We start from the raw sequence: 18,128 nt of genomic DNA, 5'->3' as shown, positions 1-18,128 counted from the left end.
ATAAGCCATGTTTACTTAAGTGTTCAGCGATTCAGCTTTATTATACATTCATTCAGTAAACATTAAACGCTTACTCCATGCAAGCTTCTACCAAATGGTCCCTTGTGATACAGAAAATACCTCAGCATATTAGTTTGATCCATGAAGTGAAAAGGAACTTAAATAACGCATGATTTCATTTTCCAGCTGTAAGAACCCATCTCTGCTCACAAATCCAGGCTTGACTTATGCGTGCCCCCGACAGCCTATGGAGGGTGGCCAGGATGGGGAAGCTGGGTTTAGCTCTGAAATTTGCTGTGACCTGTAGGCATCCCGTGAGGGACTGACAGGGCACATTGGCTGCAGTTGGGACGACACCACAGGGAACTAACTCCCTGACATAAGTCAGTATTGAGCAAATACTTGAATTCAAAAATTGTTGAATGATAGATTTTTTTCCAATTCAAGAACACCGGGCTGGGGCTTCCCTGGTGGCGCAGTGGTTGAGAGTCCGCCCGCCGATGCGGGGGACGCGGGTTCGTGTCCCGGTCCGTGAGGATCCCACGTGCCGCGGAGCAGCTGGGCCTGTGAGCCATGGCCGCTGAGCCTGCACGTCCGGAGCCTGTGCTCCGCGGCGGGAGAGGCCACAGCAGTGAGAGGCCCGTGTATCGCAAAAAAAAAAAAAAAAAAAGAACACCGGGCTGGACAGACTCTACAGCTTGGACCCAGGGTGGGTGGCACTTCCCATATCACGCTTTCCCATTCCTATTTTCGGGGCGCTCAGTTCCATGGAACGTGATGCTTTCTCTTGCCCATTTTCCGAATGGACCCCCTTGGGCCTCTATCACTGCCCTCAACACTTCCTCAAGTTACTTCCAGTGGTGCAACCACAGTTTATCTGTAAACCCCAGTCAGTCTCTTTAGCATGGATGGAACCTCAGTTGCCCCAGCACCTCTGGACTTGGCTATTTTTATGCAGGTCTTTTAAATTAGCTCCTTCTTGCTATATCGGGTAGTCCATGAGGCCACGTGGGCGGCTCTTTTTTTTATTATCTGCGGAAACTGGAGTCGGGTCCACTTGATTCAGCAGAAACGGTCCTAACCAGCAGTAGAACGCTGTACTCCTGGCCTGTCATTAAGGCCCAGAGTTGGGGAAGCCGTGGGAAGGGTGCGAAGAGGTAGGGAGGCCTTTGGCCCACGCTGGGTCGGTCTGGTTGGATACGGGGATGGAGAGGGTGTGTTTGATCACTCAGCCTGCTGCCAGGAGCTCTGAGCCCTGGTCTGAGCTGAGCATGGCGAGCAGGTCAGGCCGCGGGCACGCCCACTGCCAGGTTCCGTCACACGTTTGTGGAGCGCAGTGGAAGGTGGTGGTGGTCACCCGTGTGGGGCGTAGCTGCCAGCCCTCAGGGCCCCACAGCCAACACGGGGGTCAACCCTCCAGGCTCAGGTTCACACCATCGACTCACATCTAAAGCCACGAGATAGATTTGGGGAGTGGTTGTATTCAGGACCCCCAGGGCCTGGCTCACCAGGTACAGCCTCTCCAAGGCTACTTTCACCCTCTCAGCACACGGATGGCGGAATCATAGGACGAGTCCCTGTGAAACCGCGCGGCACCAGGCACTGGCCAAGACTGCTAAAGTTCTGAGGCAAACAAGGCACTGGAAACCTTATTACCCCCCGTGTCTGCAGCAGCGCCCCATCCCGGGAACAGGAGCGCGGCTGGTCACAGAGCTCGGGAGCCAGGCAGATTCCACCCGGGGCTCCAGATGGATCGGGCCACCCGTGCTGGGCCCCCAGGGACCTGCCCGCTGCTACCCACAAGGGACAGAGGGGCCTCAGGGAGTTAGCCACAGATGTGCCTCGCCCACACCTGCAACAGGCCCCTCTCCACCAACAGCTTTTGCAAATTAGCTCATCTAGAGTTTCTGGTCCCCTTTCTCTTAAATAAAACATCGAGTAAAAGAGAACATTCTGGTTTTCAAATGGGTGCAGGGAGATTTAAGTTTAAGTGAGAACGGTTTGGCCCATGACTTAGGGAAGCTCTCGTCACTGCAGTCAAAACCTGACTACTTTTTTCAGCTTCGCATTTCTTTTTTTAAAAATAAATTTACTTATCTATCTATTTTTGGCTGCTTTGGGTCTTCGTTGCTGCGCGCGGGCTTTCTCTGGTTGCGGCGAGCAGTGGCTACTCTTGGTTGCGGTGCGCGGGCTTCTCATTGCGGTGGCTTCTCTTGCTGCGGAGCACGGGCTCCAGGCGCGCGGGCTTCAGTAGTTGCGGCACTCGGGCTAAGTAGTTGTGGCTCTCAGGCTCAGTAGTTGTGGCTCGTGGGCTCCAGAGCGCAGGCTCAGTTGTTGTGGTGCACGGGCTTAGTTGCTCCGCGGCATGTGGGATCTTCCCGGCCCAGGGCTCAAACCCATGTCCCCTGCATTGGCAGGCGGGTTCTTAACCACTGCTCCACCAGGGAAGTCCCTCCTTTTTTTCTAACACCTTTATTGGAGAAGGGTCAACTCACATGATGGGTCCACAGCTCCGAGAGGCAGAAGTTCTTACTTAAAGACCGAACAGACTGCAGAGAATCATAAACCCAGGTGTACAACCTCATTTGCCTGACCCCTGTCTGTTTTGAGGCAGGTCTCGTTGTTTTATGTGAAACATTGTGCTGTGCACCGGAAACCCTGCAGCCTGAGCTGGGAGCTTCTCATCCCGGGATGGGCTGCCCACAGATCACTCAAACCTCCTGCTCAGAATTTCCGAGAAGTGGGGTACAGGCTCTAGTGATAGGGGCTCATCACTCAAGGCAGGTTATTTTTATTAGTTATTTAGACTACTGGGAAGTTCTCCTTTAGAGGAGCTGGAATTTTCCCCATAGCTCCCACCATTGATCCTAATTCTACCACCCAGGGTCAAAAAAAAAAAAAGAGCCAAATCTTCTCTTCCATGTAATACGCATTCAGTAGATATTTTTTAAGTACAGACTAAGGACCACAAACTGACCTTCCAAGCCTTCTCTTTCCAGCTACGCATTCTAAAATCTGTCAGACTGTCCCCTCACCATTCCGACTGCTCTTCAGAAATGACCAATTTGCCACCTTCCCTCTTCCAGTATCATATCTAGAACTGAAAATAGATTGGTTACTCTAACCAATGCCTCTGAAATCTTCCATCAGAGAATGAAGAACTCTAATGGAAGTTGTAGGCTGAAGGGAGAGTATTGTCATGGCAAGCTGGTGAGGGAGACAGTGCTGACATATTGCACAAGGGCTGGATTTGTCCTCCAAGGGCAAGGTGAAAACTATCATAGGTCAAAAGGACAGACACGAAATCCAGTCAACCTTGACTCTTGACTCTTATCTTGACTCTTATCTCCAATTTCTTCTGTTGCATCAGAAGCCCATAAACCACCACCCAGCTTTCCTTGGAGTGGAATGCTTTATGACAGGTAGTGTGCAACAGGACTGGCGTTTGCCAGTATACAAAGTGTACCATTTCCTCCTTTGATTCTGGAACCCAAACAAATGGGTTACGTTCTAAAAATGCCATAAAACCACAATTCTGTAGAGTGACCGTGGCACCCCTAAAGAATTTTATTCTAAATATAGAGAGGTATTCCTCTGCAGAAAAAATATCCCAGCAACTTGGTTCTAACACATAATTAAATCCCCCCAGATACTTTGCAGTTATGTATTATAGCTTATTTTGAGTGTTCATATTTTTTCAGAAAATTATCATTTTCCTCTGAACAGGAGTTTTTACAAGGCTTTTGAGTTACGGTGGCTGGCTTCATGTTTCAACTATAATTAAAACAGTGAAAAGAAACAGCAAAACCGTACATCACATGCGGTTCTGAAGAATGCTTTGTCCTCCAGTCCCCTACTTCCCCTCACCCTGCAGCCCCGGGGCTCAGGGCTCTGGACAGCTGTGAGGGCCCCCAGTTTTGACCGTTTGGTGGGAGTAGGTGGTCTTAGGAAAGAAGAGGATGGCCTGGGAAGAAGGGGTGAGGAGACCTCATTTTCTGTGTGCTTCCAGACCCAGCTGGACTGTCTCCTCCCCAGAGAAGGCTTCCTGGCCATTCAATCCGCTATCGTTTTCTCACCTCGCTGCCCTCTCTCCCCCTTCATAACACTCACTTCCCCGTGAAATGCAACGACAGCTATTTGTTAGTTTAGGAGGTAACCGTCTGCTTCCCCACTAGACTATCAGCTCATCGAAGGCCAATGCAATGTCTTCTTTATTCAGCACCGTAGAGCCAACTTCTCGCATATATTAGACATTCCACAAACATTCGCTGAATGAGAAGAATGCGTGAATGAATGAGTGAAAGACCATAGAAACATCAAGACAGGAAGGAGTTCTCTTGGAACAGCTCTGTTGGGCCATGCTTCTGAAGGACTGTCTTCTTCCTCTTTCCCTCTCCTCCCCCCACCCCCAGGCATATTCCAGAGACCCAGACACGAGTCTGTCATCTCCCGGCCCAACCTCACCAATCCAGCCACACAAGACCCCTTGCCAAATAGCTCAGACATGACACTCACTCCCAAGAAAGACGAGCCCACCCCCAAGAAGCCTGCTGTTGGGTCCTCGGGGAACCCTCACTCTGCAAGGGGGCTGCAGAACACACAGAAGCCGCTGAGTTATTTACAGTGATGACCACAGAGTAACAAGATAGAATGGGGCCAGCGGCGCTTCCCCATCCGCTCCCGGTGGCTCCTCGGCCATGGAGCTAGAGATCATTGTCCATGAGCCTTTATGTTCTTTACATCCCTGCAAGAGAAGTCTCCTAATTATTGGTCACGGGTGACTTGAGCCAGAGTGTTTATCGTGGACTGTATCGCCACCGAGGTGTCTTGGGCTCCCTTGTGTCCTAACTCTCTGCTTATTGCTTTCCACCAGGCGTCAGGTTTGGAGCCCAAACCGGTAGCCAACAGTGTCCTGTTTTTACGTGACAAAAGATGGGAAGAGGTCAGAAGTGTGCTGACTTCTGCTTTCAGTCCTGAAAAGCTGAATGAGGTAAGACCTGGGAAATGCAGACTCTCTCCCATAAAGAGCAGGTTTCCTCTCTCCAGACTATGACGGGAGCTCGTTCACTTGGCACCACTTGTCCCCTGCCCCGCCCGCCATGCCCTTCAAACCTCCCTGTTATCCCCCAAGCACAGGAAACTGTACCGGCGTGTCTGCCCTTTCTCCAGCCTTCCGCAGCCCCAGTTGCCATGAATCTGTAGTGAGTCAGCACGTACTCAGGGCACTTGTGCTAAATCCCAAGGCTCTGCCCCGGGCACTTTGGGGGCACCCAGGAGAAAAGTGGAGGGGCTCTCCTCAGACTTCCATGTGTAACGGATGAGCTGAGAATCTTGTTAAAATGCAGATTCTGATGCAGTAGGTCTGGGTGGGGCCTGAGACTCTGCAGTTCCAACAAGCTCCCAGGTGATGTGGTGCTTCTGAACAATGAACCACACTTTACATAGCAAGGAACTAGAGAACATCTTGAAATGAAGGTGAGCTTTGACTCAAGTCTGAAATGGGGAAGAGACGGCCATGGACTGCTTGGGCGGGACTCTTGGGAGGCGGGGTGGGGATGCCCAAGTAGATCTTTGTGGCCAAGTCAGAGGGCAAAGTCTCATTTACAAGATGCTATTAAACCCGGGGCTTCCTCCTTCCCCAACCCAGGGACCCACCCTTCCCTCCCAGCTGTGTAAATAAAACCTACTGTTTGTCCTGCTTCCTGACCAAGTTCTCTCACACCTGATCCTCAGCGATGGCTCCTCAATTGCTGATCTGGCTTTGATGTCTGTTCTGAACTCTGCAACAGCAACAGCTCATGACTGAGCCCTTGAGCCCTTCTGATGTGACGTGGCTGAAGGGTTGCCTCAGTGTGAGTCCCAGGTACATGGGCAACTCCAGAGCAAGTGCCCTTCCTGAGCCAGCCACCACATCTAGCTGTTCCAGAATGCCTGGCCTTGCAGTGGCCTGTCTTCAGTTCAATACATGAGAGCTACTCAGAGCTTCATCTCAAGATGCTCACCCATATGGTCCTGCTGAATTCCTATAAGTCTTCTGAAGTCCCCCAAAGAGGAGAGGGTTCCAGACTTCATAATTAATCCCATCCAGATAAAGTCAGAAACCAGAGATCCTGCCCATCCGCAGTGAGGTTTTTCTGTCCTTTTTTTCCCCTCAATGCGGTTTTGATTTGTGTTTCCACATGTAGCCTTTACATAGCCAGCTAACACTCACACAGCTCTTACCATGTGCCAGACACCACTGTAAGGCTTCCTGTTCGTATTAGCATTACCTAATCTTCACCACATCTCTTTGAGGTAAATACTATTATCAATCCCATTTTACAGATGAGGAAGCTGAGGCCCATAGAGATCACGCGCCTCATGTCACATAGCTAGTAAGTGTGGCAAAGCCAAGGTTAGAACCCAGTTCCAGAATGCTCTTAACCTCTCTGCTTGACTGCTTCTCCTATCTTGTTCTGAAGCTCCCTAGGACTGTCCCAGGGACTGTCTGGAGGGTGGAGGAAGGGAGATGAAGCAAATGGGACCTCTTTGGAAACCTAGGGGTATCAGAAGCAACACTCCTCCATATACTGCCTAAGTTTGGAACCAATTGACGTATGGAAACAGGTTTCAGACAGAAACCTCCTTTCTCACTGGTAAAGCTGTTTGAGAAATGTAGCCTGCCTTCCGGTAGTGTGGGCTTGCTAATGCTTCACCCGGAGTGGGCAACTGCAGCCTCCCGCCGCAGGAGGGCAGCCGAGAGCGCACCCTAACGTGCCCCCCCCCACCCCGCCACACCCCCCCCCCCCCCCCAGGGCTGGCCCACGCACGCTCAGTTCCTTCTCCGCACGCCTCGGCCTGATAAGGGAGGGCAGGACCCAGCCATCCTCAGCCTCAGGTACACACTGGAGCCACCTGGGGAGCTTTGCAAACCATTGCTGTCTGGGACCCGCATCTAGATTAAATTGGTTTGGTCTGGAATGCAGCCTGGGTCTGAGGGGATTTTACAGCTCCCCGGGCGATTCTGATGGAAAGCCAGAGTTGGGAACCACCACTGCTAGAAATTAGCCACAAGGAAACATGAGGAGGGGGGGTGTCCTGCTACAGCTGGAACCAGGAGCCCTGCTCCACAGTTAGCCCTGTTATATACTGAGGTTTCATGTGAGAATTTGTTTGAAGGAAGGGCCTGCTTCTTTAAAAAGTTGTAAAGCATTATTTGGGTCACCTTTATTACACCTCGTCACTCAAATGTTGAGTGAACCAAAAGGGGAGGGAGCGGGGAGGAGAGGCAGGTAAACCATGGGTTGACATCAGGAGCTCAAACATGTGGTGTCACACTTCCCCATCTGTGAGTGAACAATGACTTGACAATGCTATAGATGCAGAAAGAACCTTATCATTTGTTAAAAAATAAATTGATGAAGGGTATCTGATTTTTTTTTTTTTAAGTAAGAAAGAAAGTTTTTTTGACAGTGAAGAGGAAAAAAATAATCTTATCAGGGTCCAGATTTCTTTCACACCCCACAGGATACACTCCAGAAACTGATACAGCATCATTGCCCAAACAAATTCAGTGCTCCTGAAATCCAAAGCATTTTCTCCTTTTGGTTCAGAACTCAAATTTTTAGTGCCTGAATTAGCTGCAGAAAATAGAGTTCCTCCAAGTGGTTCCTAGCACTGAGATGCCTAGTAGTCATAAATAAGAGGGAGGGGGAAGGGAGGGGGAAGGGAGGGGGAAGGGAGGGGGAAGGGAGGGGGAAGGGAGGGGGAAGGGAGGGGGAAGGGAGGGGGAAGGGAGGGGGAAGGGAGGGGGAAGGGAGGGGGAAGGGAGGGGGAAGGGAGGGGGAGAGAAATGTTCATAGACAGATGCCCTGGGTTTTGCTTCAGATCTAGCTCACTGTTGAACATATTCTACGAGTGAACTTAAAGCTCCATTGGAAATCAGCTTTCTACTCAATGTAGTTCAATTTAGGTTCTTGGGTTTCAGTAGAAAGCATGCCATTCCCAGGCAGATTTAGTCACCCTGGTCCCCACCTGTGGAGAGTTTAGACCTGGTGAATTTAAGGTGTCTGGGAGGCATCTAAGTAGTTGCATCAGGCAGAGGTTGGCTGCAGATATGGAGCTCAGGAGAGAAGGGTAGGAAAGATGGTCATCAAAAACACAGACAAGGGCCACAGGGATGTAATATACAGCATAAGGAATATGATCAATAATACTGTAATAGCTTTGGGGACAGATGGTTACTAGATTTATTGTGGTGATTGTTTCATAATGAATGCAAATGTCCCACCAGTATGTAGTACACCTGAAACTAAGGTAATAGTGTACCTCAACTCTATCTCAATTCTAAAAAAAAGAAAATTTTTACAAAAGAGAGAAAACGCAGACATGGGTGAGGTCACCCCAGGAGTGTTTGTAGCATGAGAGGAGGGCTGGGGAGAACCATATATAAGTGAGGGGCGGAGGAGAGACCTACAAAGACGACTTGGGAAGAACAGCTTGAAATTGAAGTCCAGGAGAATATGAAAGGGAAACGCTTTTCAAGGAGGAAGGAGCAGCCAAAGGTGTTAAATGCTGGTTAAATAGAAAGGAACGTGAGGACTAAAAAGTACAGGACAAAGATAATAATTTTCAAATGTTCAGCCAATGTCTGTGTGTTTCATGCTCCATAAATCATGTCCTGGATTTTCCCTCCCCCGCCGAATCATCGTTTCAGAAGGAGGCGGCAGCGGCGGGCAACGTCCAGAGCGGGGAGGTCTTTGCTCAGTTTTGCACTGGAGGCTTTCCTGAGCCCTGCTGAGACAGTGGTCTTGGAGTTGGGAGCTTTGGTGGGAGTGAAAAGTTCCCCTAATTCCCAAAGCAGCTCTCTTTGTGTATGAAGAGCAGGGTTTGAGGCTCTGAGCAAGGAGTGTTACTCTACACCAAAGTGTAGACTGGATGGAGGATCTTCCTCTCCTACGGAAGGTGGGTGGAGAGGGGAGAAAGATGGGACGGCTGGCTGCCAGACGCCAGTGTCCTGACTGCCTCCTTCCCCAGCGCCCGTGACCCTCCAAGTTTCTGGATGCTTCCCTGGACTTTAACCTCACGTCGGCCTTCTCTGTCTCTAGTCACTGGTTCTCAAACCCTGTGTGACCAAGGGCTGCACCCAAATCACCTAGTGCCCTTGTTTAACACACATAATGCCGGCCACCCCAGGACCTACAGAATGAGAATATCTAGGGCGACGGAGAATCTGTATGCTTTGCAAGTGCCCTGGCTCCTGTTGGAGAGCACTGGCAGTGCAAGTGTTCCCGTTGGTCCCTCGTCTGACCTTCTCAGACCCACACACTCCCCAGGCTCGAAAGAGCTGGGGCCCCGAGCCCCACCCTCCTCCCCTGCTTTATTTTTCTCTGTGGTACTATCACCAGCTAACATTCCATTTATTTTACTTAATTTTTCTTTATTGTTAACTGTATAGCATGACGTCTATAACGGGCGCTCAACAGTGATGTGATGGATTGGTGGATGGATGGATGGATGGATGGATGGATGGATGGATGGATGGGGAAATCACAGAACCAAGAAGCTTTCTACCTAAGGATATATGTTACAACTGAGATAAAAGGGAAGCAAAAGGGAAATAATTTCATCAAAGAAAAATTCCATAAGAGGATGTGGCCACTTGTTGGCTTTCTCTTTAGAGGGTCTCAAGTCGGTGCCCATGTAGAAATAGAGAAAGCAGGTCACAGAGACGCAAAGAGGAGGAGGGGGCTCACCAAGGGCCTGGGGCAGAGGAGACAGAAGAGAGAAGCTCGGGGAACCCACGGGAGCCCGCACTCCACCCGGACATGGGAACCTGACTCAGTTTTCCCACAAACAGCTATGGAATGTCAATCATCTCCAGTCCTTTCTGAATTAGTAAGTTGCTTTGGGACTTTGATTATCAAACTTGAGAGTCTATTCTTGAAATAAAGGTGTGTTTTCCCTTGGAATTCTGAGGCTTTTTCCTTCAGCCTCTGGCAGCCTAAGTACTTTACTCCCTGTGTCTTTAGGTGTCATTAATATTCATAAAGTTCTGGATGGCACTGTCTTTATTTGTGTGGATATTAGGCTGTCTTGGCCAACAATGCCTGCAAGTTACTTTAAAATTAGCATTCTATCATGAATCCATGGTTTTATTTAAAATAAAATTGGTTTTTGGTTTATGTCTTACCAGGGATAATATAGAGAGATAGAGAACCAGTGAAAATTTGATTGACGCCTCCCTGATCCCGGAAGAGACCGTCAAAATCATAGTCCAGTGACAGACAAGTTATTGGGATTTATATTAAAGGATGGCTGAGCATTGCTGGGAAAACAACTGATTTTTTTATTAGGGAGAATTCTGTCTGATTAGCCTATCAGAATTTTCACCCCGTCTCCTAAGAGATTAATTTTTTTTTAAGGGGCAACCAGTAGACTTACGTGGATTTTTACAGACTCTTTTGCTAGATTCTTTACCAAAGACTATTCATAAGTAACGCTGGGGTTGTGTAAAAATTTATTATGGGTCAGGAAGTAAATAGATTTAGTTTCAAGAAACAAAACTGGGGCTGAATTAATCCTTCTCTGAGGAAATACATAAATAATGGGATTCCCTGGGGACCCGGGTTAGCACTAATTTTATTTTTAAATTTTATAATTCAACTGAGAGAGGGAGAGTACCATGAAATTTATGCATTTCTATATCCCTCTAAGTTCTTCTGGTTGGAAAACTATTAAATCAGTTGGCGTAAGTTTCTAAGACTCTTCTAAGATTGTGTAAGTCAGCACAAAAGTGGCAGATTACCTTCAGTGTAAGCAAGAATAAAATAATACATTCAGGAGAAAAGCATGTAAACCGTACTTATATGATGATGAACTTCAAGCTATGAGTAACTACCAGGGAAAAGGATTTGAAAGTGAGGATTGGAAAGGCCCCATGGTCAGCTAATTCAGTAAAATATTGTCAACTGGCTTCCTCTACACATAGGAATTCACTGTGCATATTAAAAGCTTGGGGGGGAAACTGCAGTAAATAAATCTGTTTACTTTTGTTTACTCTGGGTTCAAATAAGTTTTCAAGAAGTGAAAACATGGGGAGTTAATACCATAGTCGGCTACTGAGAGAAATTAGGCTGTTGAGCACTATGTCTTTGGAGGTAGATTTCATGGGGAGCTCCATTACCCAGTACCTCTAGCAGAGGCCAAGCTCCACATTGGATGGACCACGGATCCAACCCAATATGGCAGCTCAAATCTTCTCAGTCCTCAAAGCCCAATAAAAGTGATGGACATTTGTTCATTTGTCCAGAGAACTAAGCTGATGGTGACCCACTGAGTGGATAGAAGAGACCTGGCAGCTCCAAACAGGAGAGCCTGAAGCTGGCTGTGTGTGTCACCCAAGAGTAAGAGCAAATCATATCTCTGCACATGGGGGCTCAGCTAAAGAAAAGTCAGACTGGAGTTCCCTGGTGGCTCAGTGGTTAAGAACCCGTCTGCCAATGCAGGGGACATGCGTTCAAGCCCTGGTCTGGGAAGATCCCACATGCTGCGGAGCAGCTAAGCTCACGCACCACAACTGCTGAGCCTGCGCTCTAGAGCCTTCAAGCCACCACTACTGAGCCCATGCGCCACAACTACTGAAGCCCGAGTGCCTAGAGTCTGTGCTCCAGAACGAGAGAGGCCACCACAATGAGAAGCCCGCGCGCCGCGACTGGAGAAAGCCCGTGCGCAGCATCGAAGACCCAATGCAGCCAGAGGAAAAAAAAAAAAAAAGAATTAGCTTCAGCATTTTTAATGACCTTTAAATCGCACATAATAAAATCTTGATTGACCAGACTGTTTAAAAAAAGAAAGAAAGAAAGAAAGAAAAGTCAGAAAAATCAGACCTACAGGGAAGGCTGGTATCCCTCCCAGTCAGTGCTGATCCAGCTCAATGCCTAAGTTTTCACTTTCATCCAGATGTTTCCTGTCAGGAAGACAGTCAATAATGTGCGAATCTTAAAGACGGAGACAGATGTGGTTATTATTCCCTCTAGGCCTTTCCTGCCTTGGAGAAGACATATTGCTCGGGAATGACTACAATTTTTAAAAATTTAAGTCGATCTGGCCAGCTTCTGAGTAAATGTCTAGCCATGACCATTTCAGAGCAAAAGTCTTTGCAGAATTACAGTCATCATCACAGTTGAGTTTGGCCTTTAAATTTTCACGGTAAACGTTTCCGACAATCACGCACGAGGGCTTCTGTAACAGAACGCGGTCTTCCTGCAGTGTTGGAGCAAGCAGCTTTCTCTGGGCTGCATCAGCCTCCAGAAGCCTATTTTTAATATTTGCTTTTATTTCTTCATCCTTCCAGACAATAAAAAATGAAAGTCATTATAACCAAGTATGGCTGTGGCAATAAATACTTCAGAGTCCAAAAATACATTGGCCCTGCCTGCCCAGTTGCCCAGTTTCCAGAGCGTCTAGGTGTTTATCTAGCAGCAAGAGACCGTTATGCTGCAACACACGGTTGTATTCCACTGACACCTAGTCTCCTAATTAAAACTGGTATAATGATGGACTGTTTAAATTCTGGTTAAACATGTTCCTTTTCCGTTTGCATTCAAAAGGAAACAGACTCCTCGGCACGGGCACCCCATCCTGGGTTACAATTTGGTTTTCCTTTGCCAGCATCATAATGTCACTCCGACTTGCCGCTGGTTAAATCTAAAAGAGCATCTAAACGTGCCTCCTGGCTTGCCTGTTGCTTGGCAACACCAGCGGCCACCACCTCATCAGGGTGAGTTCTCATTGGTTACAACTCTTGACAGGAGCCACTGACTTATTAGAAATGACACTTGATTATTCACCTAGATGGCTAGAGCTGATACTTACCAGCGGGAGATTTTGCATAAAATAAGTCATGGATGTTTTTAATATCTGGGTGGCAGAGGAGGCTGTAAGTTTCTTTAACTGGTATTAATTTTACATTTATTAGTCACCAGTTTAGAGCACTCTAACATATTACTTTTCTATTTTCTAATCCAACAGTATGTTTAGATACCATCTCCCATCTCCATTAGCTGACCCTTACTTATTCAGAAAATGCCCCCTCTGAGTTCCGAAACAGCATTGTAAACAGCTCTAAGACTGCCAAACAGAATGAAACATTAAATTCGTAACATTCAACCAATATTTATCAGCTTCTGTCTTTAAGGGGTTTATAATGTAGAAGGTGCAGAAACTCCCGCATTACCACCAGGACGGTGACAGAGCACGCATCTTCTCTTGAGCATCAGAAACCACTTTAGGGGGCAGGGCGGGAAGCATTGGAACTGAGCCCTGAAGATCTTGCTGAGTTTTGACGGGGGGGGAGAAGGTGTGTTGCAGGTGGAATGAGCAGCAGGAACAAAGGCATCTGGACAGAAAGTACAGGGTGTGTTCAGGGACTGGAGGAGGACAAATCGTCTGGAACACGGAGTATGTGAAAGGGATCAGTGAGGAGAAACTGGAAGAAGAGGTAGAGGCAGGGAGTCAGCTGTTCTGCGCCAGGGGAAGGCTTGGTACAAACTTCACTGCAGAGTGAGGAGCTATTAAATCCTTGAAAGCGGGGGAGTAAGGAAGAGGGCTTCCACTTCAGCTGTTTAGCCTCCAAGATGCCAGAGGTCCCCTGGACCCTGGGGCGGAGCAGGGAAACCGCACGTGGTCCCTCTGGAGTCTCTGCTCTGCCGTGGCCCCCAGGCGGGTGGCTTGCAGGGGCCGTGTTTGATCTCAGAGCGGCAGCCTCTGCTCGGGCTCTTCTCTGAATCCCTCTTCGTGTGTGGACAGGTGTGTCACCCACCAGCCTACACACCATCCATGTGGGGGGGGTGTGGAAGCGGGGGGGCGGGCATCTCAGTTCAGAAGTCTGAGTTGACACAGGAGAGACCCTCTCCTTCCCTCTCTCTGCTCAGGAAATGTGTCTCCCCCAGCACTCAGGCTGACTCCATTCTCCAAACTTCCAGGAGCTCCAGAGGCTTAACTGTGTGTGTTTGTTTGCTTTTCAAGTTCATGGCATCAGAGCTGCATTGAGCGAAATTATAACCTAGAAGTTAATTAACTGAGGAGCCAAAGGAATGTGGATGCTGATTTTGGAGAAAAAAGCAACAAGCCAGGAGTCAGTGGATCTGGAGTCTCACTTTTATTAAATTATGTGAGCATAAATATAATCAGATTCTGCCTTTTAGATCTTTATGGAATTCTGAAGTCAATGCGTCAAAGAGATGCCAAAAGGCCTTCTTAGGGATGGCATTGCTGGAGGCTTCACTGCCCGCAGCTAGGAAGCTGCCTGCTCTTTCCATGGTCCCCAAGCAACTGTCTCAGCTGCTGCTTAGTGACCTCGGAATCCTACAGTGTCCATGGAAAGGGACTCTGCAGCTCATTGCAAATAGCCCCTCAGTTGGGAGTGAGTGAGGACTCAAGTTCAGAGAGATTCAAATGACTTGTCCAAAGTAACAGGTAGAACCAGTATGGGTCTCAGGTCTTTCATTCAGGGCCAGCTCCCAGCAAACTGCACTGCATTCATGCTACAATGGAAAGAGCACCTCACTCTATTAACGTTTCTTACATACCTTCTATGTCAAGGCCATCAAGGAATATTCAGTCACCATGTTCTAGAGAATCAACTGAATGTGTTGCAATGTGCTCATTTCTAACAGAGCAAATACCCCAAAACTTCAGTAATACCTGACAACATACAACAGTTGCCAGAAGAGGGTGACATTGAAAGTGTATTAGTTATCTCTTGCTGTGTAACAAATTACCCCAAAACTTAGCTTAAAACAACAACCCTTTATTAACTCACTGCTTCTGTGGGTAAGGAATCTGTGCGTGGCTTAGCTGGGTGCCTCTGCATCAAGGTCAAGTAGTCAAGCTGTTGGCCTGGGCAATGATCTCATCTGAAGTCTTAACTGGGAGATCTGTTTCTAAGCTTACTCACATGGTTATTGGCAGGATTCAGTTCTTAGTGGGCTTTGGAGGGTAGGATAAGAAGCTTGTTCTATGCAAAACATTGCTCAGATGACAAGTATTTTCAGAAGACTGATCTGGTGACTGAGTACAGGATGGATTAGAAAGTGAAAAGACAGGAGGCACTTTCAAAAACTGTTTTCTTAGTACACCTATGTGCCAGGCACTATACAAGGTACTAAGACTATAAAGATGCTTAAGATATGGTCCTTGTTCTCAAGAACCTCATAGATGATCTCACAGATGATATCTCATAGATGATAGCTATGTTCCAGGTTACAGGCGGCAAAGCCTGAATTAGAGTGGTCCCTAGGGAGAAAAAGATGCAGGGACAGATGCAAGAAAGGAAGTGATGTTAACATGGTGAGGCAAGAACAGGTGGATCCAGTAGGACACTGTCTGCGTGGAATAAGAGAAGAGAGCAAGATGCCAGGCGTCCAAACCAGTCTAGGACCACGGGACTCTTCCAGAGGACAGCCGCCAGGCTCGGAATACTCACTGCCTTCTAAAACTTTCACACATTTTGTTTCTAACCTTTGACACGACTCTTCAACAGAGATATTATTATTCCCCTTTTGCAGATGAATGAATAGACTTATTGAGGTTAAGCTATTTGCCCATCACACAACTAGAAAGTGCCAAGGAGAGGAAACCTAATTATTGGCTTCGAGTGTTTTCTCTCCCCAAGCCAAGTGTATTTAACAACTTCAGAGTCTCAGCCTCGAGAAGACCTCTCTACCTCCTGGAATTAACTCTATTGTCCTCTGTCTACGACCTTGATTCACAATTCCTCAGACTCAGTCAGTAAAGATTCCATTTTTTTTTTTTAACTAAGCAATTATACAGTAAACTCCAGGTGAGCAAGGACTTCCTTCCTTGGAGAATTTCCTTCCCAGGCTGAGGATGGTGCTTTTCCCTTGATGGTTCCTGCTAGTTACCAAAAAGCTGACCATCCGTACACTCAGCATCCTCTATAATAAAGATAACCAAGGTGAGAGGTGAGAGAAGCAAAACAGGAAACTTTTTCCCCAGGCTTGGCTGCTGGACTGTAACCTTTCCCCCCAATCATTCTTTTTAATCATTAATTTAAAATTAAGAGCATTAATATTTTTTCTGATTATGAATATAACATGTGCATATGTTTATGAAAACAATGTGGAAAAAACAAAAATAGAACTCACTCATTATGCCACGAAGAAGATGAAACAGAACAACCAAATGAGAGTCTTTCGTTAAGATGTGTGTGATGATGGCATTATGCACTCATCTGTGCACGTGTGTTTGCACAAGCCACCCAGGCCTGCTCGTCTGCAAATCTAGGGGAATAACTGTGGGGTTTGTGGATTGTATAAAGATGACTGCAAGCCCATCAAAGAGAGCTTTTGTTGGTATGCAACTCGTGTAAGAGTAAATATTCCATGACTGCTTGGGTATAATGCAAGGAAGAAAACCTGAAGTGATGGCTATTGTCCAACGTACAGATCGTGCTTCACTGTCTTACAATATTTTCTCTGCATTGCTTTTAAAAACATTTTTCATATTACATGCCCCATCTCATATCACATTAACCTAAATAAAAATGTCATTATCCATTCAGTTCAACAGACAGCAGGCAGAGTGTGGTAGAAATTATAATCACGCCAGCCGCCAACAAAGCATCCTAATCACAAGCACACAGAAGATCTGATGGTGGGCATCTGGTCCAGCCTCCATTTTGCACTGTCCAGGCATACGACTGGACTCAATATGGAGAGACCCCCTATTCATACACAGGGCATGCTTCTGAAGAGTTGCGTGTAAACCAGATTTTATGTTGCATCCCAGTTTTGTTGCATGAAAGAAGCTTCAAGCTTGATATCTAAAGAGACTTCCTTTCAAACAGTATTCTTCGTTTTACCATGTCACTATCCCTCTGAAATAAATCTCAAAGATATTTTGGTATATGAGATTGCATTCAAGTAGAGTTCACTTGTACCGCTAATTTTATTAAAATAATGGAAGGAATGTAGTCAGTGAGCTAGTCATAGAAATGTGACTTAGATAAGTATTGACTTCTCCAGTAGCAAGTTAGTCAGAGATTTACTGAGAGTAAAAACCTAGAGGCTATTGGAAGTGACCCATTTGCCCACACTTTTGTACTGATGGATTATTAAATTGATGGCTTGTGAGAATTTAGAGAAGAATGCAGCAGTCATAAGCGTCCACTCCGAATTTCCAAGATAGTAATTCAGGACAGTCATCCTCACTTTTTCTTTTTTTTCTTTTGTGAGTGGACTTCAGGATAGGTAGATGAGGTAAATTATACTTTCGTTTTGGCAAATCACTTGACAAGTCCTCCGCCACTGACATGGATAAGATGCTGCCTGGCGGGATATTTATTTAGGTTCATGCACAGCTGGCCAAAGAGCTGGAAACAGTGATACTGACCAGTTCCATGGCTGCCTAAAGTCTCGTGGAGGGCCACAGCTCTGTGTCCGATCCTGTGTACACAGCGACAAACTAAAGGCTTAGAAGGCACACTGACCAAATTTCAAATGGAACAAAGAAGGAATAGCCAAGGACACAGGAGATGAGATTTGAATGTGTGAGCACACCCGTGGCCCACCCACACTGAGTACGGTCACCCCAGCGCTCTCAGCCCGTATGGCTGGATGAGCAGAAAGTTCTTTCTCCCTCTAAGAGTCCTGGCAACAAAATACAAGGGGAGGGTCTCAGATGCTCTGCCATCCCTCCACTGGGTGTGTAGGTGTGTTCTGCTTTGCACATCCGCTCCTAGACCTGCTGCCCAGCTGCTCACAGGTGCCACCCAGGCTACCCCACAGCCAGCAGTGGGGTCCCTGGGGACACAGTACTTTCCTTCCATCCCAGAGCACACGGGGCTGGCTTGGAGGGGGCCGTAGGAGGGAGGGGTCCAGCGAGACCGTGTGATCCTCCAGCCTCAGGCAGCAGCAGCCCAGGCTGGCCCCCCTGCTGGGCCTCTCCAATCACCTGACTGTCTCAGGGCAGGTAAGAGATGGCTCTGCTCAGAACAGATGACAGGACAACTTTCTACAGCAATATGTGTTAGGTCAGTGTAAAGCCTTCCAAGAATGGACCCTCAAGCGTCAAAAATCAACTGCACGTGATGATGACTCATGGAAAAAAAATCCCTGTGGTTTTCG

The 18,128-nt window shown here is 47.4% G+C and overlaps 1 protein-coding gene across 3 annotated transcripts in view; it reads left to right on the top strand.

The window, feature by feature from the left end:
- TBXAS1 (thromboxane A synthase 1) overlaps positions 1-18,128 on the top strand; it is a 150,747-nt gene that overhangs the window by 70,143 nt on the left and 62,476 nt on the right. For all 3 annotated transcript variants that reach the window (XM_059074896.2, XM_059074894.2, XM_067042003.1), the window contains exon 5: positions 4,874-4,990. In XM_059074896.2, coding sequence (XP_058930879.1) covers positions 4,874-4,990 — 117 coding nt within the window. The remainder of the gene's footprint in view (positions 1-4,873; positions 4,991-18,128) is intronic.

The sequence above is a fragment of the Kogia breviceps genome, chromosome 9 (genome assembly GCF_026419965.1).
Source record: "Kogia breviceps isolate mKogBre1 chromosome 9, mKogBre1 haplotype 1, whole genome shotgun sequence".
Classification (NCBI taxonomy): Eukaryota; Metazoa; Chordata; class Mammalia; order Artiodactyla; family Physeteridae; genus Kogia; species Kogia breviceps.
This window is presented reverse-complemented; position numbering and strand designations above follow the sequence as displayed.